At 38.4% G+C, this 18,899-nt stretch overlaps 1 protein-coding gene across 3 annotated transcripts in view; it reads right to left on the reverse strand.

Annotated features, from left to right (window-relative positions):
- Gpatch1 (G-patch domain containing 1) overlaps window positions 1–18,899 on the reverse strand; it is a 44,354-nt gene that overhangs the window by 2,743 nt on the left and 22,712 nt on the right. For 2 of the 3 annotated variants that reach the window (XM_078032178.1, XM_078032177.1), the window contains exons 11-19: window positions 16,996–17,289; window positions 15,723–15,901; window positions 15,186–15,313; window positions 13,536–13,672; window positions 13,037–13,203; window positions 7,590–7,809; window positions 6,724–6,828; window positions 3,309–3,406; window positions 1,492–1,640 (exon numbers count right to left, since the gene is read on the reverse strand). In XM_078032178.1, coding sequence (XP_077888304.1) covers window positions 1,492–1,640; window positions 3,309–3,406; window positions 6,724–6,828; window positions 7,590–7,809; window positions 13,037–13,203; window positions 13,536–13,672; window positions 15,186–15,313; window positions 15,723–15,901; window positions 16,996–17,289 — 1,477 coding nt within the window. Of the gene's footprint in view, window positions 1–1,491; window positions 1,641–3,308; window positions 3,407–5,054; window positions 5,119–6,723; window positions 6,829–7,589; window positions 7,810–13,036; window positions 13,204–13,535; window positions 13,673–15,185; window positions 15,314–15,722; window positions 15,902–16,995; window positions 17,290–18,899 lie in introns of those variants that run through there. The other variant, XM_078032179.1, reaches the window with a different exon arrangement.

Genomic DNA, 18,899 nt, shown 5'->3' on the forward strand with positions numbered 1-18,899 from the left:
TTGAGACAGGATCTCACTAAGTTGCTGATGCTATTCTTGAACTTGCAATCCATCTGCCTCAGCCTCCTGAGTCACTTGGATTACAGGCATGTATCAATGTACCCAGCTAGTGTATGTGCAAATTATATTTAATATACACACCTTGAGTTAAGGAAGGTCTTTTTAAAAAGATGATGTTGTAAAACAACAAAAACTAGTAAAAACCAAGTAGTCCCAAAAGTAAAACTTCTGTACAACAAAGTTAAAAAGTAACATGTAATACACTAAAATACAAAGACTTAATATACAAAAATATTTTTTTATTTTCTAAAAATCAGCCAAACTGTACTGGCAATGAAACAATCCAACAGAAAACAAATGATGAACAAGGACATGAACAAGCTATTTACAAAAAAAAAAAAACAGCAAAAGCTGAGAAACATGAAAACATACTCAACCTTGATAAATGAGGAAATGCAAATTAAAATGAGAGATCATTTTTTTTTTTAAAGAGAGAGTGAGAGACAGTGAGAGAGAGGGAGAGAGAGAATTTTTAATATTTATTTTTTAGTATTTGGCAGATACAACATCTTTGTTGGTATGTGGTGCTGAGGATCGAACCCGGGCCGCACGCATGCCAGATGGACGCGCTACCGCTTGAGTCACATCCCCAGCCCCGAGAGATCATTTTTTACCCATCATACTGGCAAACATTTTTGTAACACTGGTAATTTTTGTAATCAAAGTAGTAATCAAGTACTTTATTTAAATGAACATAGCCATTTTGGAAAGTACTTTGGCAATATTTATTCATTATCAAGATTCATACCCTACAAACCTGTGTTATAAATATAAAATTATATTTATATTAAAAATGTGCACAGGGCTAAAGCTGCAGCTCAGCAGTAGAGCACTCACCTAGCACATGTGAGGCCCTGGGTTCAATCCTCAGCACCATATAAAAGTAAATAAATAAAGGTATTGTGTCCAACTACAACTAAAAAATAAATATTTTTTTTAAATGTGCACAAAAAATGTGTGAGTGTGGGCTGGGGCTGTAGCTCCGTGGTAGAGTGCTTGCCTAGCATGTATGAGGCACTGGGTTTGATCCACAGCACCACATATATATATATAAATAAATAAAATAAAGTATTGTGTCCATCTACAATTAAAAATATTTTTTAAATATGTGAATGTGACAACACACACAAATAAATGTGTGAGTGTGTATGTTGTACAGTTGCACAGAAATGTCTTGAAGGTTCATGTGAAACTAAGGATAGAGGTTATTATAGAGAAGGAGAGGTTTGGGGAATTGGTCAAGGACCCCTTAAGTTTTATCTGTAAGGTCTGAATTTGCATATTAATAATATATTCACATATTACTTATGGAATTAAATATTAAAACTTGTTAAAAAGCCTAGTGAATATACAAATTTCCCATTTCTGGTATTTGCTTCTAAGCAAACACATCAATTATTGAGTAAAGACCAACTGTCGCCCACAGCCTACCGTCTCAGCAGCTCCTGGGGTGACAGGTCAGCGGTCCCTTCTTCGTCACTCTGGCTGTCACTGCTGTCAGTACTCTCAGAACTGCTACTTTTCTCTGATTTTTTATTCTTTTGCTTACTTTTGTGTTTGTGCTTCTTGTGTTTCTTTTTCTGGAAAAAAAAAAAGAAAGAAAAAAAATGAGGAGAATGGAGGAGAAAGTGGGAAATATGTTTTTCTCCTTAATTTGGTGCAATGAAAAGCTAACCCAGTGGGTGGGGGTGAAGCTCACACTTGGGAGAACACTTGACTAGCATGAGTGAGGACGTGGGCTTGATCTCTAGGGCCACCAGAAAAAAAGGCTAAATAACCCAGGCATTTGGTTGTTTGCTGGAATCAGTTAAAAACAAACAAAATCAAAACCCCTCATTTAGAGATTTAGAGCGAGCTTTGACCAAACACAGGCAGACAGAACAGACAGCTGTGCATACTATCAACTATGCACACTGACATGGCCAATCCTCTAGTAACTGACACAGCAGAATCCAGCAGATAGGGCAGGATGCCCTCTTGAAACTTAGCTCCAATCTTATTTGTGGTGACCTGCATCACCTCCCACAAACTTGACTGGTTCATTTTGTCAGGCCTGAGAAACTATACAATAGAACAGCAAGCAGCTGGGAAAAGTGTGGAGAAGAAACTGGCAGATCAATGAACAGCAGGGCAGGGATATTTAACAAATAGGATTTGGTTTTCAAATCTGTCAGCACAGGTGTTTTCTTTTCTCTACATGAGAACTTCAGTCGTCTTCCATGCTCAGGAATCCCTTCCTCTGGTAGCCAGTAATGGAGCAGTTTCTAATGTGTTCGACTTCTGGGCCAGACCACACTGGCTACATAACTACATAATATTAACCTAGTTAAAAGGCTTAAAGAAGACATGGATGACAGACTAAGAGATGTCAGCAGGGGCTGGGGATGTGGCTCAGGCGGTAGCGCGCTCGCCTCGCATGCATGCGGCCCGGGTTCGATCCTCAGCACCACATACCAACAAGGTTGTTGTGTCTGCCGAACTAAAAAATAAATATTAAAAAAAAAATTCTCTCTTTAAAAAAAAAAAAAAAAAAAAAGAGATGTCAGCAGTAAAAGTACATGCTGCTGGAAATCCAACTCAGGAGTTTCTGCAGGCTAGGCAAGTACTCCACCACTACCTTACACTCCCAGTCCTTTTTATATTTTTATTTTGTGATGAGGACTCACTAAGTTGCCCAGGCTGGCCTGTAACTTGTAAGCCTCCTGCCTGGGCCTCCCAACTAGCTGAGATTATTGGTGTGCACTACCACACTTGGCTGCACCACTATTCTATCTATTCAAGCTTTCTTCACTTCAAATGGCAAAGTTACCAATTAAAATCACGATTTTTAATAATGTCAAAGTTGGGCTGGAGATGTAGCTCAGTTGCAGAGCACTGGCTAAGCATGCATGAGGTCCTGGGTTTAATCCCCAATATTAAATAATAATAATAACAATGACAATGACAAAAATAGCTGAGGCTAGGGGTATAGCTCAGTGTAGAGTACCCCTGAGTTCAATCCCCAGTACCAATTAAAACTGAACAAATTAAAATATGCTACCCTTAAAGAAAAACAAAGTTGTGAGAAGCTGAAAGTTTGCATTGAATGCCAACATTATTGTGAAGATGTAGAGAGACCTGTGTTCCCTATCTTGGCCAAGGAATGTGCTCCTTGACTGGCTTTATATGGCACTCCAGGGGTTTCCCTGGACGCTAGAAGCAGCAATGGGAGACCCAACACCAACCCTGAGGCACCCAGAAGTATTCACCTTCTCTTTCTTTCGTCTGTGCTCTTTCTTAGTCTTGTGTTTTTCTTTGTTCTTTTTATGTTTCTCCTTTTGAGGTGTCTCAAGTTTCTGACGAGCATCTGAAACACAAATGTAATAAATGTGACTGGGGGAAAATAAAAAAAGTAAGTTCCTATATCCCTGAAATAGGTGTTGACAAAATGTTTAACACTGAAGCAGAACTATTTTTTGATCCCTTTATGCCTCACTGATAAAGAAACAGATTAGTTCAACAGACTACAGTGCTATGTTCAGGAAGCTGCCAGAAACCTCAGTATAAGACTTGTGCATTCCAATCAGTGCATTCTTGCCATTGCCATGTCTGCCAGGGGAACCTCAGATGAAGATAAAGCCAGACCAGAATGCCCAGAGTCTGTAAGCTTTTAACATCCTCAGGTGAGCTCTGAGGCAGACAGAGCTGAATCTTGGCTCTGCTGCCAGCTCTCCAAGTCTCCATCCCCTCATCTATCAAATGGGGATAGTAAGAGTCCCTATGTTCTTAGGAACACAAGGAGAATGAGATAGGACCTAGCACATGAATTCATAGTCCAGAATCTGGTACATAAATGTTTGCTCTTCATATTCATTCTCTCTTTACAAAAATTTTCCAAGAATTTATCTTAGAAGTGGAAGGGAGATCAGTGGAGTAAAAGTGAAAGAACAAAGAGGAGAGAAGAGGGGAGGAAAAGAGGAAGAACTGGGAAATGAAGTTGACCAAATTATGCTATGTGCATGTATGAATATATCATAATGCATTCCAATTTTATATATAACTATAATGTACCAATTAAAAATAAATAAATAAATGGAAGACCAATTGAGAAGCAGAAAGGGGGAAGGGGAAGGAGAAGGTGAGGAAAACTAAAATAAGAAAAAACTAAAATACTAGCATCAAAACAACATAATGTGGGTTGAGGCTGGGGCTCAGGGGTACAGCAGTTGCCTAGCATGTGTGAGGCACTGGGTTCAATTCTCAGCACCACATATAAATAAATTAATTAATTAAATAAAGGTCCATTGACAATTTAAAAAATATTAAAAAACATAATGTATAGAGTCATTAAAGCCAACTAAAAACTGGTGGGCACTATGGTGCACACCTGTAAACCCAGCAACTCAGGAGGCTGAGACAGGAGGATTCCAGCCTCAACAATTCAATAAGGCCCTATCTTAAAATAAAAAATAAATAACTTTTTATTTTAAAAGGGCTGCAGATGTAGCTCAGTGGTAAAGCATCCCTGGGTTCAATCTCCAATAACAGCAACGACAACAACAACAACAAAAAAAACACTAAAGATGGCCATGTGCAGTAATTCACAATTGTAATCCCAGGACTTGGGAGGCTGGAAGATCACAAGTATGAGGCCAGCCAGGGCAACTTAGTGAGACCCTATCTCAAAATTTTAAAAAAGGGCACGGGTGTAGCTCAGTGGTAGAGCACCCAGTGGTAGAGACTAGGGGTTCAATTCCTAGTCCCACAAAAAATAAATAAGAATAAAACAATAAAGAAGTTACGTGGGCTAGATTTTTCCACCTCCAGATTCAGCCCAAAATATTTTCATTGATTGTTAATTTACAGGTAACCAAACCAACAAAAATTCACAATAGTAGAAGTAGGGCAAGTCATTAAATCAACTTTTTCCACCTACAGAAAAGTTTCAAGATGTTTCAAGAGTGTGAATATTTTCTAAACCCAGTTAACAAGTGCCTATAATTTTCTAAACTTACAGTTAGTCAAAGATTTCAAGCCGGGTACGGTGGCACACTCCTGTAATCCCAGTGGCTAGAGAGGCTAGAGAGGATGGACAATATTTAACTTCAGAAAGAACTAGTTTTATTTGCTACATTAGCCAAAATATAATTTTTTTTTTTTTTTTTTTTTTTGGTACAGAGGATTGAACCCAGGGCTGCTTTACCACTGAACTATATTCTCAGCCCTTTTTATTTTTTTTTCATTTTGAGACAGGGTCTTGCTAAATTGCTGAGCATCATGAGTTCAAAGCCAGCCTCAGCAAAAGTGAGGCACTAAGCAACTCAGTGAGACCCTATCTCTAAATACAATACAAAATAGGGCTGGAAGTGAGGCTCAGTGGTTGAATGCTCCTGAGTTCAATCCCCAGTAAACCTCCCCCACCAGGAAAATAGATTTCTAAATTTGACTTCACCACTTTTCTTTAATGCTAGTTTTTAGAAAATCATGTCCCGTAAATAACCCATATACAAATTGTTATTAACTATTTTGTGGGTATTAAGGACATTCTGGGAAAGGGGTATAAATAATTTAGTTGTCAAATGTTGATACCAATTTTTTAATTATTTGTTTGTTTGTTTGTTTGTTTATTTGTATACTCTGTTGCTGAGGCCACTCCAGGTGCAGATTTTTTTTTTTTTTAATGTGGTGCTGGGGATTAGAACCCAGGACCTTAGTGTATGCTAGGCAAGAACTCTACCAACTGAGTTATATCCTCAGCCCCTGACACCAATTTTAAACTAAAGATCAGAACAACAAAAGCAAATGAGAAAACCAATTTACTACAATTTTTCCAAGTTTCATATTTCTTTTCTCTGCTTTTTAAAATCTCTTTAGAAGCTAGTTAATTAACCAAATCAATATTTACATGTGGATATTATAGGAAACTATAAAACAGATCATAGAATTATATGCTATTTATATATCTGGGTCATATTATCAGATGTTTGTTATCCCAGACTTCAAAGAGATGATAAAAATCTAGTCTAAACATTTTAACATGAGATGTCAATTTAAGATGGCACTGCACAGATATTGGGAGAGAAGGATGGACAGTATTTAACTTCTGAAAGAACTAATTTTATTTGCTACTTAACCAAAGTGTAATTTTTTTTTTTTTTTTGTACAGAGGGTGCTTTGCCACTGAGCTATATCCCCACCCTTTTTATTTTATTTTATTTTGAGACAGGGTCTTGCTAAATTGTTGAGGCTGATCTCAAATTTGCAATCCTCCTACCTCAGCCTCCCAAGCTACTGGGATTACAGATGTACATTGGAATGGCAAGCATAAATTAATTTTAAAATACTCTTCACATAATTCCCTCCCATCTTAGAGTGCTAGAACTTTCCTTTTTTATTTCTATAAGTGATAAGATTTAAGATGGTTAGGGTTCTACTATAAACATCTGAAAGTTAAAAAAGAAAAAAAGTTTTAAAGTTCTCTGAAACTGTAAAGCAACAGCTATTACTCAGGCTCTTGGTAGAAACAATGGGTTTCAAAATGTGGTTGAAAACAGAAACCAATAAAAGCTTGTTGGGCCTCAAGTTAGATTAGATATGCAGATATAATAATGCTGTTAAAGTTGTCACATCTCAGGGAAGATACATGCTAACTCGAGCAGATGAACCAAGGAACTCTGGACTCACTGGGGCAGAAGACAGGAGGCAGCCGCGGGCCAAACTCTTCTCTTTCATCTATCTCCATCTTTTGTATAGGGAAGGGTGTGGGCTCAGGAAGGACCGGTTCACTAGCTGAAAAACACCAGCATGTTAATTTCATTAATTTTCCCAGTATTAATGTGTTTGAGTGTTTAATAGATGTGTTTTGCCACCAAATGATTTTTCAATAATCCTGGCACTACCTCATCAACCAGGCTGAAAAAAGACTATCTTTTTAAATAAAAAATTTACTATCTTTTAAATACTTCTCAACTAGGATAAGTTGGAAAATCAATATTATTAAACACAGCTATACTAAAAATATGTTAGCTATTTATACCAGATAGAAAGAAGAATAGAATTATAAGGCTGGGGATATTGCTCAGAGGTAAAGCACTGGCTACCATATATGAGGCTCTGGGTTCTATCCCAGAACCAAAAAAACAAAAGAAATCATTGACTGCTAATCACCCTGGTTAAGACCATTAAGTCCCAAGTGTTCAATTCTGCAAATATGTTAATGAAACTGACACAGCTGCATTAAAATAGATTGAAAATCATAATCTAAGGATTATATTATTTATTATCATTAATGATATTAATGATATCATTAATAATATTAATAATATTAATGAACACATCACTAATCATTCATCTATTACTTTTCTCAAAAAGAACAGAACTATAAAAAACCTAAATATTTATTTCAAAATTACCAAAAGTTGTATATTTCTTGCTCAATTTAAGGTTTTTAGGCATTTCATAAGTAGGACAATGGAACATAATGGGTTAAATTATAGACTAAACACCACCATTTCCTCCTTTAGTTTCCCAGGTGTGAGACATGGAAGTACCATGTGCCAAAGATGAGGTTTCCCCCAAGTCAGTCTGTTGGGAACTTCTAAAGTTGACCTCCTCAGTACCGTCCTGGTCATCCTCACTGTTGCCTTGTTCATCCTCAGAGGATGAGGACTTTTCATCTGAGGAGCTGGCAAAGATGGCCTTGAATAAGTCCATGGATGGGCGGCTACTTTCTCCCTCGGTTGGTGGTGAATCCACACCTTTGTTTACCATCTGTATTAATAGTGAAATAGGAGTCAGAAATAAAGAAGCAGGGCGAAGGGAGCCAAACATTCTACAAAACATTCAAAGACACATGCATGCACACATATTTACATTAATGCTTGTGTACATGGGTATCCATAGCCACACAGAGCCTAAATTAAACAATGACATTCACAGAGCATTTATTTTTGTGGTATTTCTCTATAGTGTGCTAATTAAGCAAAAGCAGCTGAAACCTCTCATGGAGACTAGTCATTAAACAGAATTGCAGGGGCTGGAGATGTGGCTCAAGCGGTAGCGCGCTCGCCTGGCATGCGATCCTCAGCACCACATACCAACAAAGATGTTGTATCTGCCAAGAACTAAAAAATAAATATTAAAAAAAATTCTCTCTCTCCTCTCTCATTAAAAAATAAATAAATAAACAGAATTGCAGAGGACTCACAAAAATAAAGTTGACAAAATGCCTCTGTTCTACTTTCAAGGGCCTGTCAAAGCCTCCAGGGTCCAATATTAAAAGTAATACAAAGTGTCTGCTATAGGAAATACTGAAGAGAAAACTAGGGGCCCTCCACACAAGAGAGAGGGAACCAGGAACAGAGCAATAAAATAATAAGGGAAATTCCCTTTGCAATTACACCCTGTTCTTCCTAAAATAGCCCAGGTGATGGACATTCAGACTAACCAAAAAGAAAAAATAAAGAAAATGGGGAGGGGCAGTAATTTTATACAAACCCAGGTCAGCAAACAAGGAACAAAGGTATAAAGACATGACCACCACTCAAACAGTTTATCACTTGCCACAGAACTGGGGTAATCTAAGTAAGAAAGAAAGGAAAGAGAATAGGAACCACCTACAGAATGCATTTCATCCTTCTGTGTTACCACTGAAAATCTCAAGTCAGAGACAAGAAAGATTGTCAAAGATGCACTCATGATTTGGGCCAGGGGTGGGTCTACACTCGACTACCAGTTCTTCTCTCTCTTGGTCAGTGGCCATTCTCCATGCCACATCACTTCTTTTTTGAGGGGAAGGGGGGCGTAACCAAGGATTGAACTCAGGGGCACTCAGCCACTGAGCACATCCCCAGCCCTATTTTGTATTTTATTTAGAGACAAGGTCTCATCAAGTTACTTAGCACCTTGCTTTTGCTGAAGCTGGCTTTGGACTTACAATCCTCCTGTGTCAGCCTCCCCAGCTGCTGGAATTATAGGTATGTGTCACCGCACCCAGCTTTCATGCTACACCACTTCTAACTGCTAGAGCAGAGTCACAAATACCCACATGAGAAAAAATGGTGCAAGACAGTGGAATTTAGCTAGGCACAGTGACACATGCCTGTAAATCCCAGCCACTCATGAGGTAGGAGGATTCTGAGTTCAAGGCCAGCCTCTACAACTCAGGGAGGCCCTAAGCAACTTAGCAAGATCTTGCCTCAAAATAGAAAATAAAATGGGATGGGGATGTGGCTCAGTGGCAGATTGGGTTAAGTCCCTAGTACCAAAAAAAAAAAAAAAATTAAGACAGAAAAAGCAATGATAAAAGAAAGTCAGGCATGTGCTCAGATCTTGATTTCTAAATATTATTCCCCACTGAAAATATCCAGAGCATCTTGGTGTAAGGACCAATTCTAAAGCTGGGACTGGGAAAAGACAAGATGAGTCCAGAGTCACCTCCTGTGCCTGGAAGGCAAAATGATGCTCAGAGAATAGGAGGGACATATCAAAAAAATAGCATAATGAATCTTTATTACTTATTAGCCATAAGGTCATATGGCTAATAAGTAATAAAGTAAGAACCAAGACTTTTTTCAGGCAAAAAAATATAAGTGCTATTTCAACATGATTTGTAAGAAAATCTAAAAAGCTAATCCAAAGACCACATCACCACCTGGGCTATTTTAGGAAGAACAGAGTGGAGTTTATACCACTTAAAAATTCAGCAGTAGAGCAAGGCACAGTGGTGCATACCTGTAATCCCAGCAAATGAGAAGGCCAAGGCAGGAGAATACCAAATTCAAGGCCAACCTGGGCAACACAGTGAGACTTTGTCTCAAAAATAAATAAACTAAAACAATATATAACAGTAAGAACACAATGAACAGGTTCCAGATCCATGGTGGCAGGGGTGGTGGCAGTAGCTGCAGAGCAGATACCTAACTCTAGAGGGAGACACCTCTTTCCTCTGACTATAGGAGCTGTGGTCCCCAGACTGGAGAGAATCCCACTGTTTTTCTCCTTTTCTGCCCTCCTGCTCTTGACTCTAGACACAGATTAAGTCAGGAAAAGAAGACCAAACAAAACAGGGAAATTAAAGGCCCAGTCTTCTGACTAGAGGATGCGAAGGGGGAGCCCAGAGAGTCAGAAGGTATCAGGAAGATGGTGACAAGGAAGAACTCCAGAGAGTGATCCTATAAAATGGCATGTGAACTTCTGATTCATCTCTGAGTTGTACAAACATGATCTGACTCTAACCTGCAAACTATGGGTATCAATCACAGAACTGTAGGGATTCATTGATGTGAATAAGGTTCTGAAAATAAAGGCTCTGAAAACTGAAATGGATCAGAACTATAGCCCACAGAAAATGGGTTGTGCCTTGTAGCTCAAACCTAACCATGTCCACTGCCTGCTATAGCAAAAGAAAAACAAATATCAACATTCTCTTTAGAATTTTAACAAGACCCAGGATCTCATAACAATGTTTAAACTGTCTAGGTTGCATATCAAAATTATTTGACATAAGAACAATCAGGAAAATCTTAATATAAAATATAATAAACAGATATCAATGCTGAAATGATAAAAAAAAATTGGATTTATAGAAGACTTTAAAGCATCATTGTAACCATGCTCCAAGAATACTGGCAAATAAATGAAAGATAAAAAGGGTCTCAGCAGCAAGGCATGGTAATTGGGAGGCTGAGGTAGGAGGATCACAATTCAAAGCCAGACTCACCAATTTAGCAGGACCCTGTCTCAAAATAAAAAAAATATAAAGGGCTGGGGATAAGGCTCAGTGGGAAAGTGCCCCTAGGTTCAATCCCTAGGACCAAAAATAAAAAGTGGGTGCTGCAGTACAGGTAGAGTACCCCTGGGTTCAATCCTCATTCCCAGGAGATATATACACACACACACACACACACACACACACACAAAGGAAAAAGGTAGGAGAGGGGAGGGGAATCTCAGCAAAGAAATAAAAGATATAAAGAAGAACTAAATGGAAATTTTAGAAATGTAATATACAATAAGCCAAATGAAAAAAAAAATTCATTGCCTGGGCTCAATAGCAGAATGGAAATCACACTGGAAAAAGTCCAAACTTGAAAACAGATTAAAAGAAATTATCTGATTAAAACAAGAGAAAGAAAAAAAAGAGATTGACAAAAACAGACAGAAACTTTTAGGATAAAATTTTAGGATAATATCAACATATCTATGTTATGTCATCAGAATCTCAGAAGAGGAATGAGAGTGTGAAACAGGAAAAAAAAAAATGAAAAAAATAATGGCTGAAAATTCCCAAATCCAATGAAAGACAAACTCAGTGTTCAGCAGCTCAGCAAACCCCAAAAAAATAAATTAAAAAAAAAATATGTACTCTTGACATCATAATCAAACAGCTAAAAGGCAAAAGCCAAACTAAAAACTTGAAAGCTGCCAGAGGAAAAAAATCACCTGATTACAAACAGAACAAAATTTTGAGTGACTGCAGGTTTCTCATCAGAAACCATGGAGAGCAGAAGGAAGTAGCATAAAAATTTTTATAGGGCTAAGAGAAGGAAATTGCTAACCCAGAATTCTTGGGCCTGGAGAATGTAGCTCAGTGGTAAAGTACGTGCTTAGCATGCTCAAAGCCTTAAAAATTAAAATCAAATAAAAAATTTAAACCCAGAATTCTATACCTAGTGAGAACATCCTTCAAAAAGAAGATGAAATATAAAAGACATTCTCATATGAAGGAAACTTAAGGGAATCAGCTATTAGAACTGCTATAAAAGAAACATTCAAGGAAGTTCCTCAGAAGAAATGGTAAGAGAGGGACACCTAGAATCTCAGGAATGATGAAACAACAACAAAATAGTATGAGAAAATAAATAAAGCTATTATCTCCACATCAGTTCTTTTGAAATATGTATAACAATGGAAAGCAAAAATTAAGCCAGAAGCAGTAGTACACAACTAGAGGCTGAGGAGGATCCAGAGTTCAAGGCCAGCCTGGACAACCTAGCGAGACCCTGCCTCAAAATAAAAGTAAAAATGGCTAGGAATATAGCTCAGGGGTACAGCACAAGATCCTGGGTTTAATCCCCAGCACAATAAATAAATTAACTGTACAGCCATACGATGAAATACTATTCTGCAAAAACAAGAAGGATATATGTATTCACAATTATATATTCACATATTGATAAATCTCAAAGGTATGAGCTGAGTGAGACACGTCTGATTTTTATACATCATTCTGCAAGTGGCAAAACTATAGAGACAGCACACATCAGTGGTTAAGATGGGGCTGACAGCCTGAGAGTGTTTTTCAGGGTGATAACCACTTGCAGCCTTACTGTAGTGGTGGTTACACAAATCTGCATATGTGCTAAAACTCACTGAACTATATATTAAAAAAAGAGTCAATTTTGATATAACTTTAAAAAACCAAAAAATTTAAATAAGGTTATTATTAGAAATTAAAACTAAATTTTTTTTATTAAGTTCACTTTTTAACATATTAAGGAAGTCATTTTAAAAACTCCAATGTATATTTTCTCTACCAAAAAGGACATTTATTTAGAAAATCACATTTTCCAACATAGTATATACTGAGTTTTGTTTCTATGGTTGATGCCAAGTGAAAGTCACAGAGAAGTTTATTACCTCTCCTCAAATGATTAAATTTAGAACTGAATTGTTGGACTAAAGAGCAGGCACCAACCAACTACAACCCAGAGGCCAAATTTAATCTACCCCTTGTTTCTATAAGTAAAGCTTTATTGAAACATAGCCATACTGATGTACATAATTGCCTATGACTTCCTTCACACCCAACAGCCAAGTTGAATAGTTGCAATAGAGACAATTTGGCCCACAAAGCATAAAATATTTAATATTCTGCCCTTACAGAGTCAGTTTGCTGACCCCCTGCTATTGAGTAATGAGAAGAAAACATCACCATGATAAAGCCCAAGGTCATTGTCGGCTAGGCAAAGAGAACTTCCCTGGAAGCCCCAAATACCTTATTTGAGAGTGATTCTGGTACATGCTCTTTCTCTTTGTTTACTAAGGGACTGGACTCTGGTTTAGGTGGACCAACTTTTGATCTAGCCAAACTTAAAAATTCACTAATGGAATCTTCTTTCTTTTCTTGTTTAGCTGTATCCCACCTGGATGGTTTCTTTGGCTCTGAAAGGAACGGACATGGATATAACATTGGAATTAGCAAGAAAAGGGCAAGTTCTTCTTTGATGTTCTTTCATTCAGAAGAATTTCAGTGCACCTACAATGGCCCAGTACAAGGTGCTAGGGATATGGCAGGAATAGAGATAGCGCTGACCCCAAAGAGTAAATATCTGTCCATTCTAACATGAGCTAACTTATGAATATGAGCAATTCTCTCAGTGGCGGGAGAGTCTGCACCATGTGTACCCTTAGGACTAAACTACCCTTTACCTGTTTTCCCAACTGGTCAAGAGTGGAAACCCTGTAGTACACAGACCCCAGGAAGCCCTACTCACTGTCAGGACCTCCGTGCTGTGGCACTTTTTCACTCGATGGTTGGGTTGTGGGTGAGGAAGATGTCACTGGGAGTGTCAAAAAGTTGAAGACTGAGTATTTGTCACGTTTCACTCTTGGGAGGCCAACTAAAGTTGAACTAGGGAATGAAAAAGAAAAAAGATATAATTTCAATAACAACTGCTAAGATAAAATCCACTTCTTTCTTTTTGAAAATATTTTTTTATTTTTTTATTTTTTTTAAATACAATTTAATTTGTTCTAATTAGTTAGAAACTTTTATTATTTTTTTTTTAAAGAGAGAGTGAGAGAGGAGAGAGAGAGAGAGAATTTTTAATATTTATTTTTTAGTTCTCGGTGGACACAACATCTTTGTTTGTATGTGGTGCTGAGGATTGAACCCGGGCCGCATGCATGCCAAGCGAGTGCGCTACCGCTTGAGCCATATCCTCAGCCCTGAAAATATTTTTTTAGATGTTGATGGACCTTTATTTTATTCATTTATTTATACATAGTGCTGAGAATCGAATCCAGTGCCTCACACATGCGAGGCAAGCGCCCTACCACTGAGCCACAACCCCAGCCCCCAAATCTACTTTTTATTAAGTTTTCTGTTGCACATTTTTCACCAGCTCTCCTACTTGACCATAGGGTCCCCTAAGAGTTTTCACTTCTCAAAGCAGTTCACACATTTTGAATGACTCTTTTTTTTTTTTTTTTTTGGTACTGGGAATTGAACCAGAGTGCTTGAACCCCTGGGTTTTGAGAATTGAACCCAGGAGAGCCACCTCTCCAGCCCTTTTTTATATTTTTTATTTAGAGACAAGGTCTTGCTGACTGCTTAGGGCCTCCCTCAAATGGCTCATTTTATTTATTTTATTTTTTTTAGAGAGAGAGAGAGAATTTTATTTATTTTTTAGTTTTTCGGCGACACAACATCTTTTGTTTTGTATGTGGTGCTGAGGATCGAACCTGGGTCACACACTTGCCAGGCGAGCGCACTACCGATTGAGCCACATCCCCAGTCCAAATGGCTCACTTTAAAGCTCATGAGTTTTTCCTTTTATTATAGTAAGTGCTGGAATTTAATTTTGAAAATGGATTTCCACCAAGGAAAAGTTCCATTGCTAAAAACATGTACATTTCCTAACAAGGTCTGGTTTAACTGTATGTGCTTTATGGCAGTGTTTATGATCAAATCTTTTAAGTGTAAATTACAAAAGGAACATTAAAGGCCTGGGATGTGGCTTAAGTGGTAGTGCGCTCACCTAGCATCGAACCACTGGGTTCGATTCTCAGCACCACATAAAAATAAAATAAAGATACTGTGTCCACCTAAAACTAAAAAGTAAATATTAAAAAAAAGGAGCATTAAAAAGATAGCAAACAAAGGCATTAAATTTTCATAATTAGACATATCCTAGTTTCAAATCTTCAATATGGAATAAAATTTGCTATCTGAATATCTGTTTTTAGGATTTCGGTTTTAGCAAAAAATTAATAGAAGTTAACCAAGTCTGCAAAATTTGCAACTACAAAGATTCACAATTTTATCTAGAGAAAGGGAATTTAAAAGGTATATAAGGAGAAAGTGAGCTTTCATATGAGGGACTGGGTTTTGAACTGATGTAAAGACAGGTTTATCAACTTACTCTGGATAAGGGTCAGGGACATTAAACCTCTTACACAGAAGTTTGTCAGGGTGCCACTCAAATGTGTCTCTGGTAAGCTTTCCAAACATCTTCATCTTCACAGCTGACTGTTTATCATTGACGTCATTCTGGAAAAAGACATGATTCAGTTTCATCAAGTGGTCACACAACTGACCTGACTGCTTTTCCATTTTTCAAGCTTAATTCTCTGGCACTTCCATAAAAAATAAAATAAAATAAATATTCAAGCAATTGTCTAGAATTACAAAAGAGCCCATGATATAACATTTTTGCTTATGTACCTTGGATGCTAAAATATAAAATTGTTTCTTATTCTACTGTGCCCTATGTATTTTGATCTTTTCACTGAGGGATTTAAAAGTTTAGCTGTTGTTTTAATTTTAAAATTTACCAGGGACCTGGGGATGTAGTTTAGGGGTACAGCTCATATGTAGCAGATTGGAGGAGTAGGATAGGGTAGGATGGACATATAGGATAGCATCAAATTCACCCAGTAGGAACATAATAGAGACAGACCTCTTGGTCTCGAGGGACTTCAACTTGATCTGAGTCATCTTCCTCCTTTGCATGAGTGAACCTGGAGGACAAGGTTGAATGGGAAGACACGTACAGCTGGGCCGCCCGAGCAAACTCTTCCCGCTCGCGGCCTCGCTCCCACTCGGTCATAGTAGGATCCAGGCAACGTTCCAGAGCATCTATGTACAGGGAACAAGATACTGCTCACTTCTAGGAAAAAGATGGGGCTTAAAGAAGACCAGGTGGTGGGCATCACTGTATTCCTATGTCGTTCACCACAGGAAACGTGTGTTGAGTGGTACTTCTCATGTAATTTTGCTCTTTCCTTTAACATGCTGCTTTTATTGAATCCTGTCTACATAGAACAGAGAAAACCATTTGGAAGGTCAGCACTTGATTGAATCTTGAAAAGCAAGGACCTTGCTTGTCATCACTTCCAAACAATGATTAAATTCATCGCAATTATATGCCTATGTCTTGGCAGAAAAGCATTTTCTTTATCGTTTTTCTTTAGTTTTACAAACCAACAGTAGGGGGGCGAAGGTTCTTAGAAGAGAGTAAAGGCACAGTAGAGAGGGCTGGGGTTGTGGCTCAGCAGTAGAGCACTTATTTAGCATGTGTGAGGCCCTGGGTTCGATCCTCAACACCACATATAAATAAATAAAATAAAGGTATTGTGTCCACCTACAACTAAAAAAATAATAAAATTAAAAAAGAAAAAGAAAAGGCACAGTAAAGAGACTTTATATTCCCCCAAAGATCTGTTGTTGAAAAACAACCCCTTGAATTTGTTAAGGACCTGTCACAGAATCACTCTCTATAATAGCAGTCCCCTTTCTCATCCTTTCCACGTTTACTTCATAGATCACTATTTCTCTTCATATAATGGTTTAATAACCAACTACCTCTTCAAGTCAAATTTTAGACTGATTCAGGACTGGATAGTTAGGATCTTAAGATAAAGCAAGAGATGATGTTTTTTCTTGGTGAGAAAAGCCACACTTATAGAAGTCAAGCATTTATAAACAGTAAATTCATTTAACATTAACCACTGCCAAGACATACTTTGATTTAAACAGCTCTTTCAGATCTGAGGTACAGAAAAATATAAGCTAATTGTTCTTACTTCATAAGGTCAAGAGCCAGGGCCTAAAACCTCAGACAAGTGAAAACACTAGCCGAATAGAATACTTTAAATCTTGGAATAGGATGAGAATAGAGAGAATGCTACCAACCCTGGCTGAGGTGTGAGAGTTACAGGCCTAGTACCCACCTTTCTGACCCTTTTTCATATGTTCTAAGAATTCTTCATATCGTTTTTGTTTTTCTGGATCTTTAGCAAAAGGTTTGAAGTTGCTGGCTCTTGTGGCTGTCCCAGCCCCCAAGGCCATGCGCCAAGAGCAGTGTCTGAGGTCTGATGAGGAGGACTGAAGTCTGCTGTTTGCGGCATTCTGGGCCAGACTCCTGGCCTTGAGTTGAGCTGCTTTCAGGTCAGCTGCATGCTTCATTTCTTTGATTCTCTCTCTATCTTTTTGGGACAGGAACTCTAACACTGAAGTATCTGAACCTAAAAAAAATAGTATTAAGTAAAGATGAAAGGTATCACAGTATATCTACATATATTTTCAATATTACAAATTTACATGAATATTTTATGTTTAGTGTTTCATCTTACTCATGTATCCCCATGAACCTGAGGGCCATAAAATAATGAGACTCATATTTTACAGGTGACAAAAATGGAGGCTAATACTTGGATATTTATGTAAGCATAAGGGCATAGTGGTGCATGCCTATAATCCCAACTACTCAGAAGGCTGAGGCAGGAAGATCATGAGTTCAAGGCACCCCAAAAAACACAATGCACCCCTGTCTGCACTGGGATACAGCACAGTGGTAGATCACTTTCCTAGTATGCCTAAGACCCTGGGTTCTACCCCAGCACCATCAAAAACAAACAACAAATAAAACAAAAGTGTTTAAAGCACAGTCCTGCCGTCATAAACCCTGGTCCACAGCATAGAGCTATCCACAAGCACTCATTCCTGTCACAAATGCTTATTGGGTGCCGATTCCACAATAGGCACTGACCCAAGGTTGAAGGAACTTTGCAGATGAGATCCCTCCTTTCACTAGTGAGGGAAATGGGCACGAAAAAAGCCGAAGATGAAAAAGACAAGGTGACATAACTGTGAGTGACTTAAGTGAGTAGGCTGGGAAAGGAGAGGGAGATGGGGAAGAGAATTAGCTTAAATGATGGTCAGTGAAGGCCCAGAAGGCCTCTTAAAGAGATAATATTTAAGATACATCTCAAGTAAAATATAAAGCGACAAACTTACACAAATATGAGGAAAGAACAAAGGCAGAGGAAATAGCAAACACAGTCCCAGAGTTGGCATCCTGGCTGGAGAGTTCAAGTGCAGAAATGGGGATCATAAAATGATTGCAGGGAAGTTAAAAGAAAACAGTATAATACGTGGTTTGAAAAGTAGGCCAGGGCTGGACATGATGGCATATACCTGTACTTCCAGCAGCTCAGGAGGTTGAGACACATCTTCAAGACCAACCTCAGCAACTTATTGAGGCCCTAAGCCACTTAGTGAGACCTTGTCTCAAAATAAAAATAGAAAGGGCTGGGGATGAAGATAAGTGGTATATTGCCCCTGGTTAAATCCCCAGTACCTCCACACACACCCCTCTCCCCAAAAAAAGGTAGGCCAGGGCAGGGCTGCATTGTACAGGGCCTATGGGAACACTTCAGAGAGTTGTAAGAACTACTGATGTAATGTGGCTCATCAGTTGCTACTGAGGGGAATGCACCAAAAGCGGGAGGAGGGGAAATAAGAAGACCAAAAAGGAGGTTGCTGGCCACAGCCAGGTGAGAGAAGATGGTGTGGATAGACCTGGGTTGGAGCAACAGAAATGCAGACAAGTGGACAGAGTCCCCATGATTGCTGGAGGAAGAATTGAAAGAACTTGCCAGGGAAGGAAGGAAAAGAGAAGAACTAAGAATCAGGACTCTCCCATTCTGTTTTGAGTGGTAGCCACTGGGAAAGTTTGGGGAAGAATGCCGGGGATCTAGACATCCATTTTGGTTGATTATATTTGAGATACCATTAGTTCTCAAATGGCAATGTTGTAGAACATAAGCCCCTGAAAGTCCAAGGCCATCTCACA

This window comes from Ictidomys tridecemlineatus, chromosome 15, assembly GCF_052094955.1.
Source record: "Ictidomys tridecemlineatus isolate mIctTri1 chromosome 15, mIctTri1.hap1, whole genome shotgun sequence".
Taxonomy (NCBI): Eukaryota; Metazoa; Chordata; class Mammalia; order Rodentia; family Sciuridae; genus Ictidomys; species Ictidomys tridecemlineatus.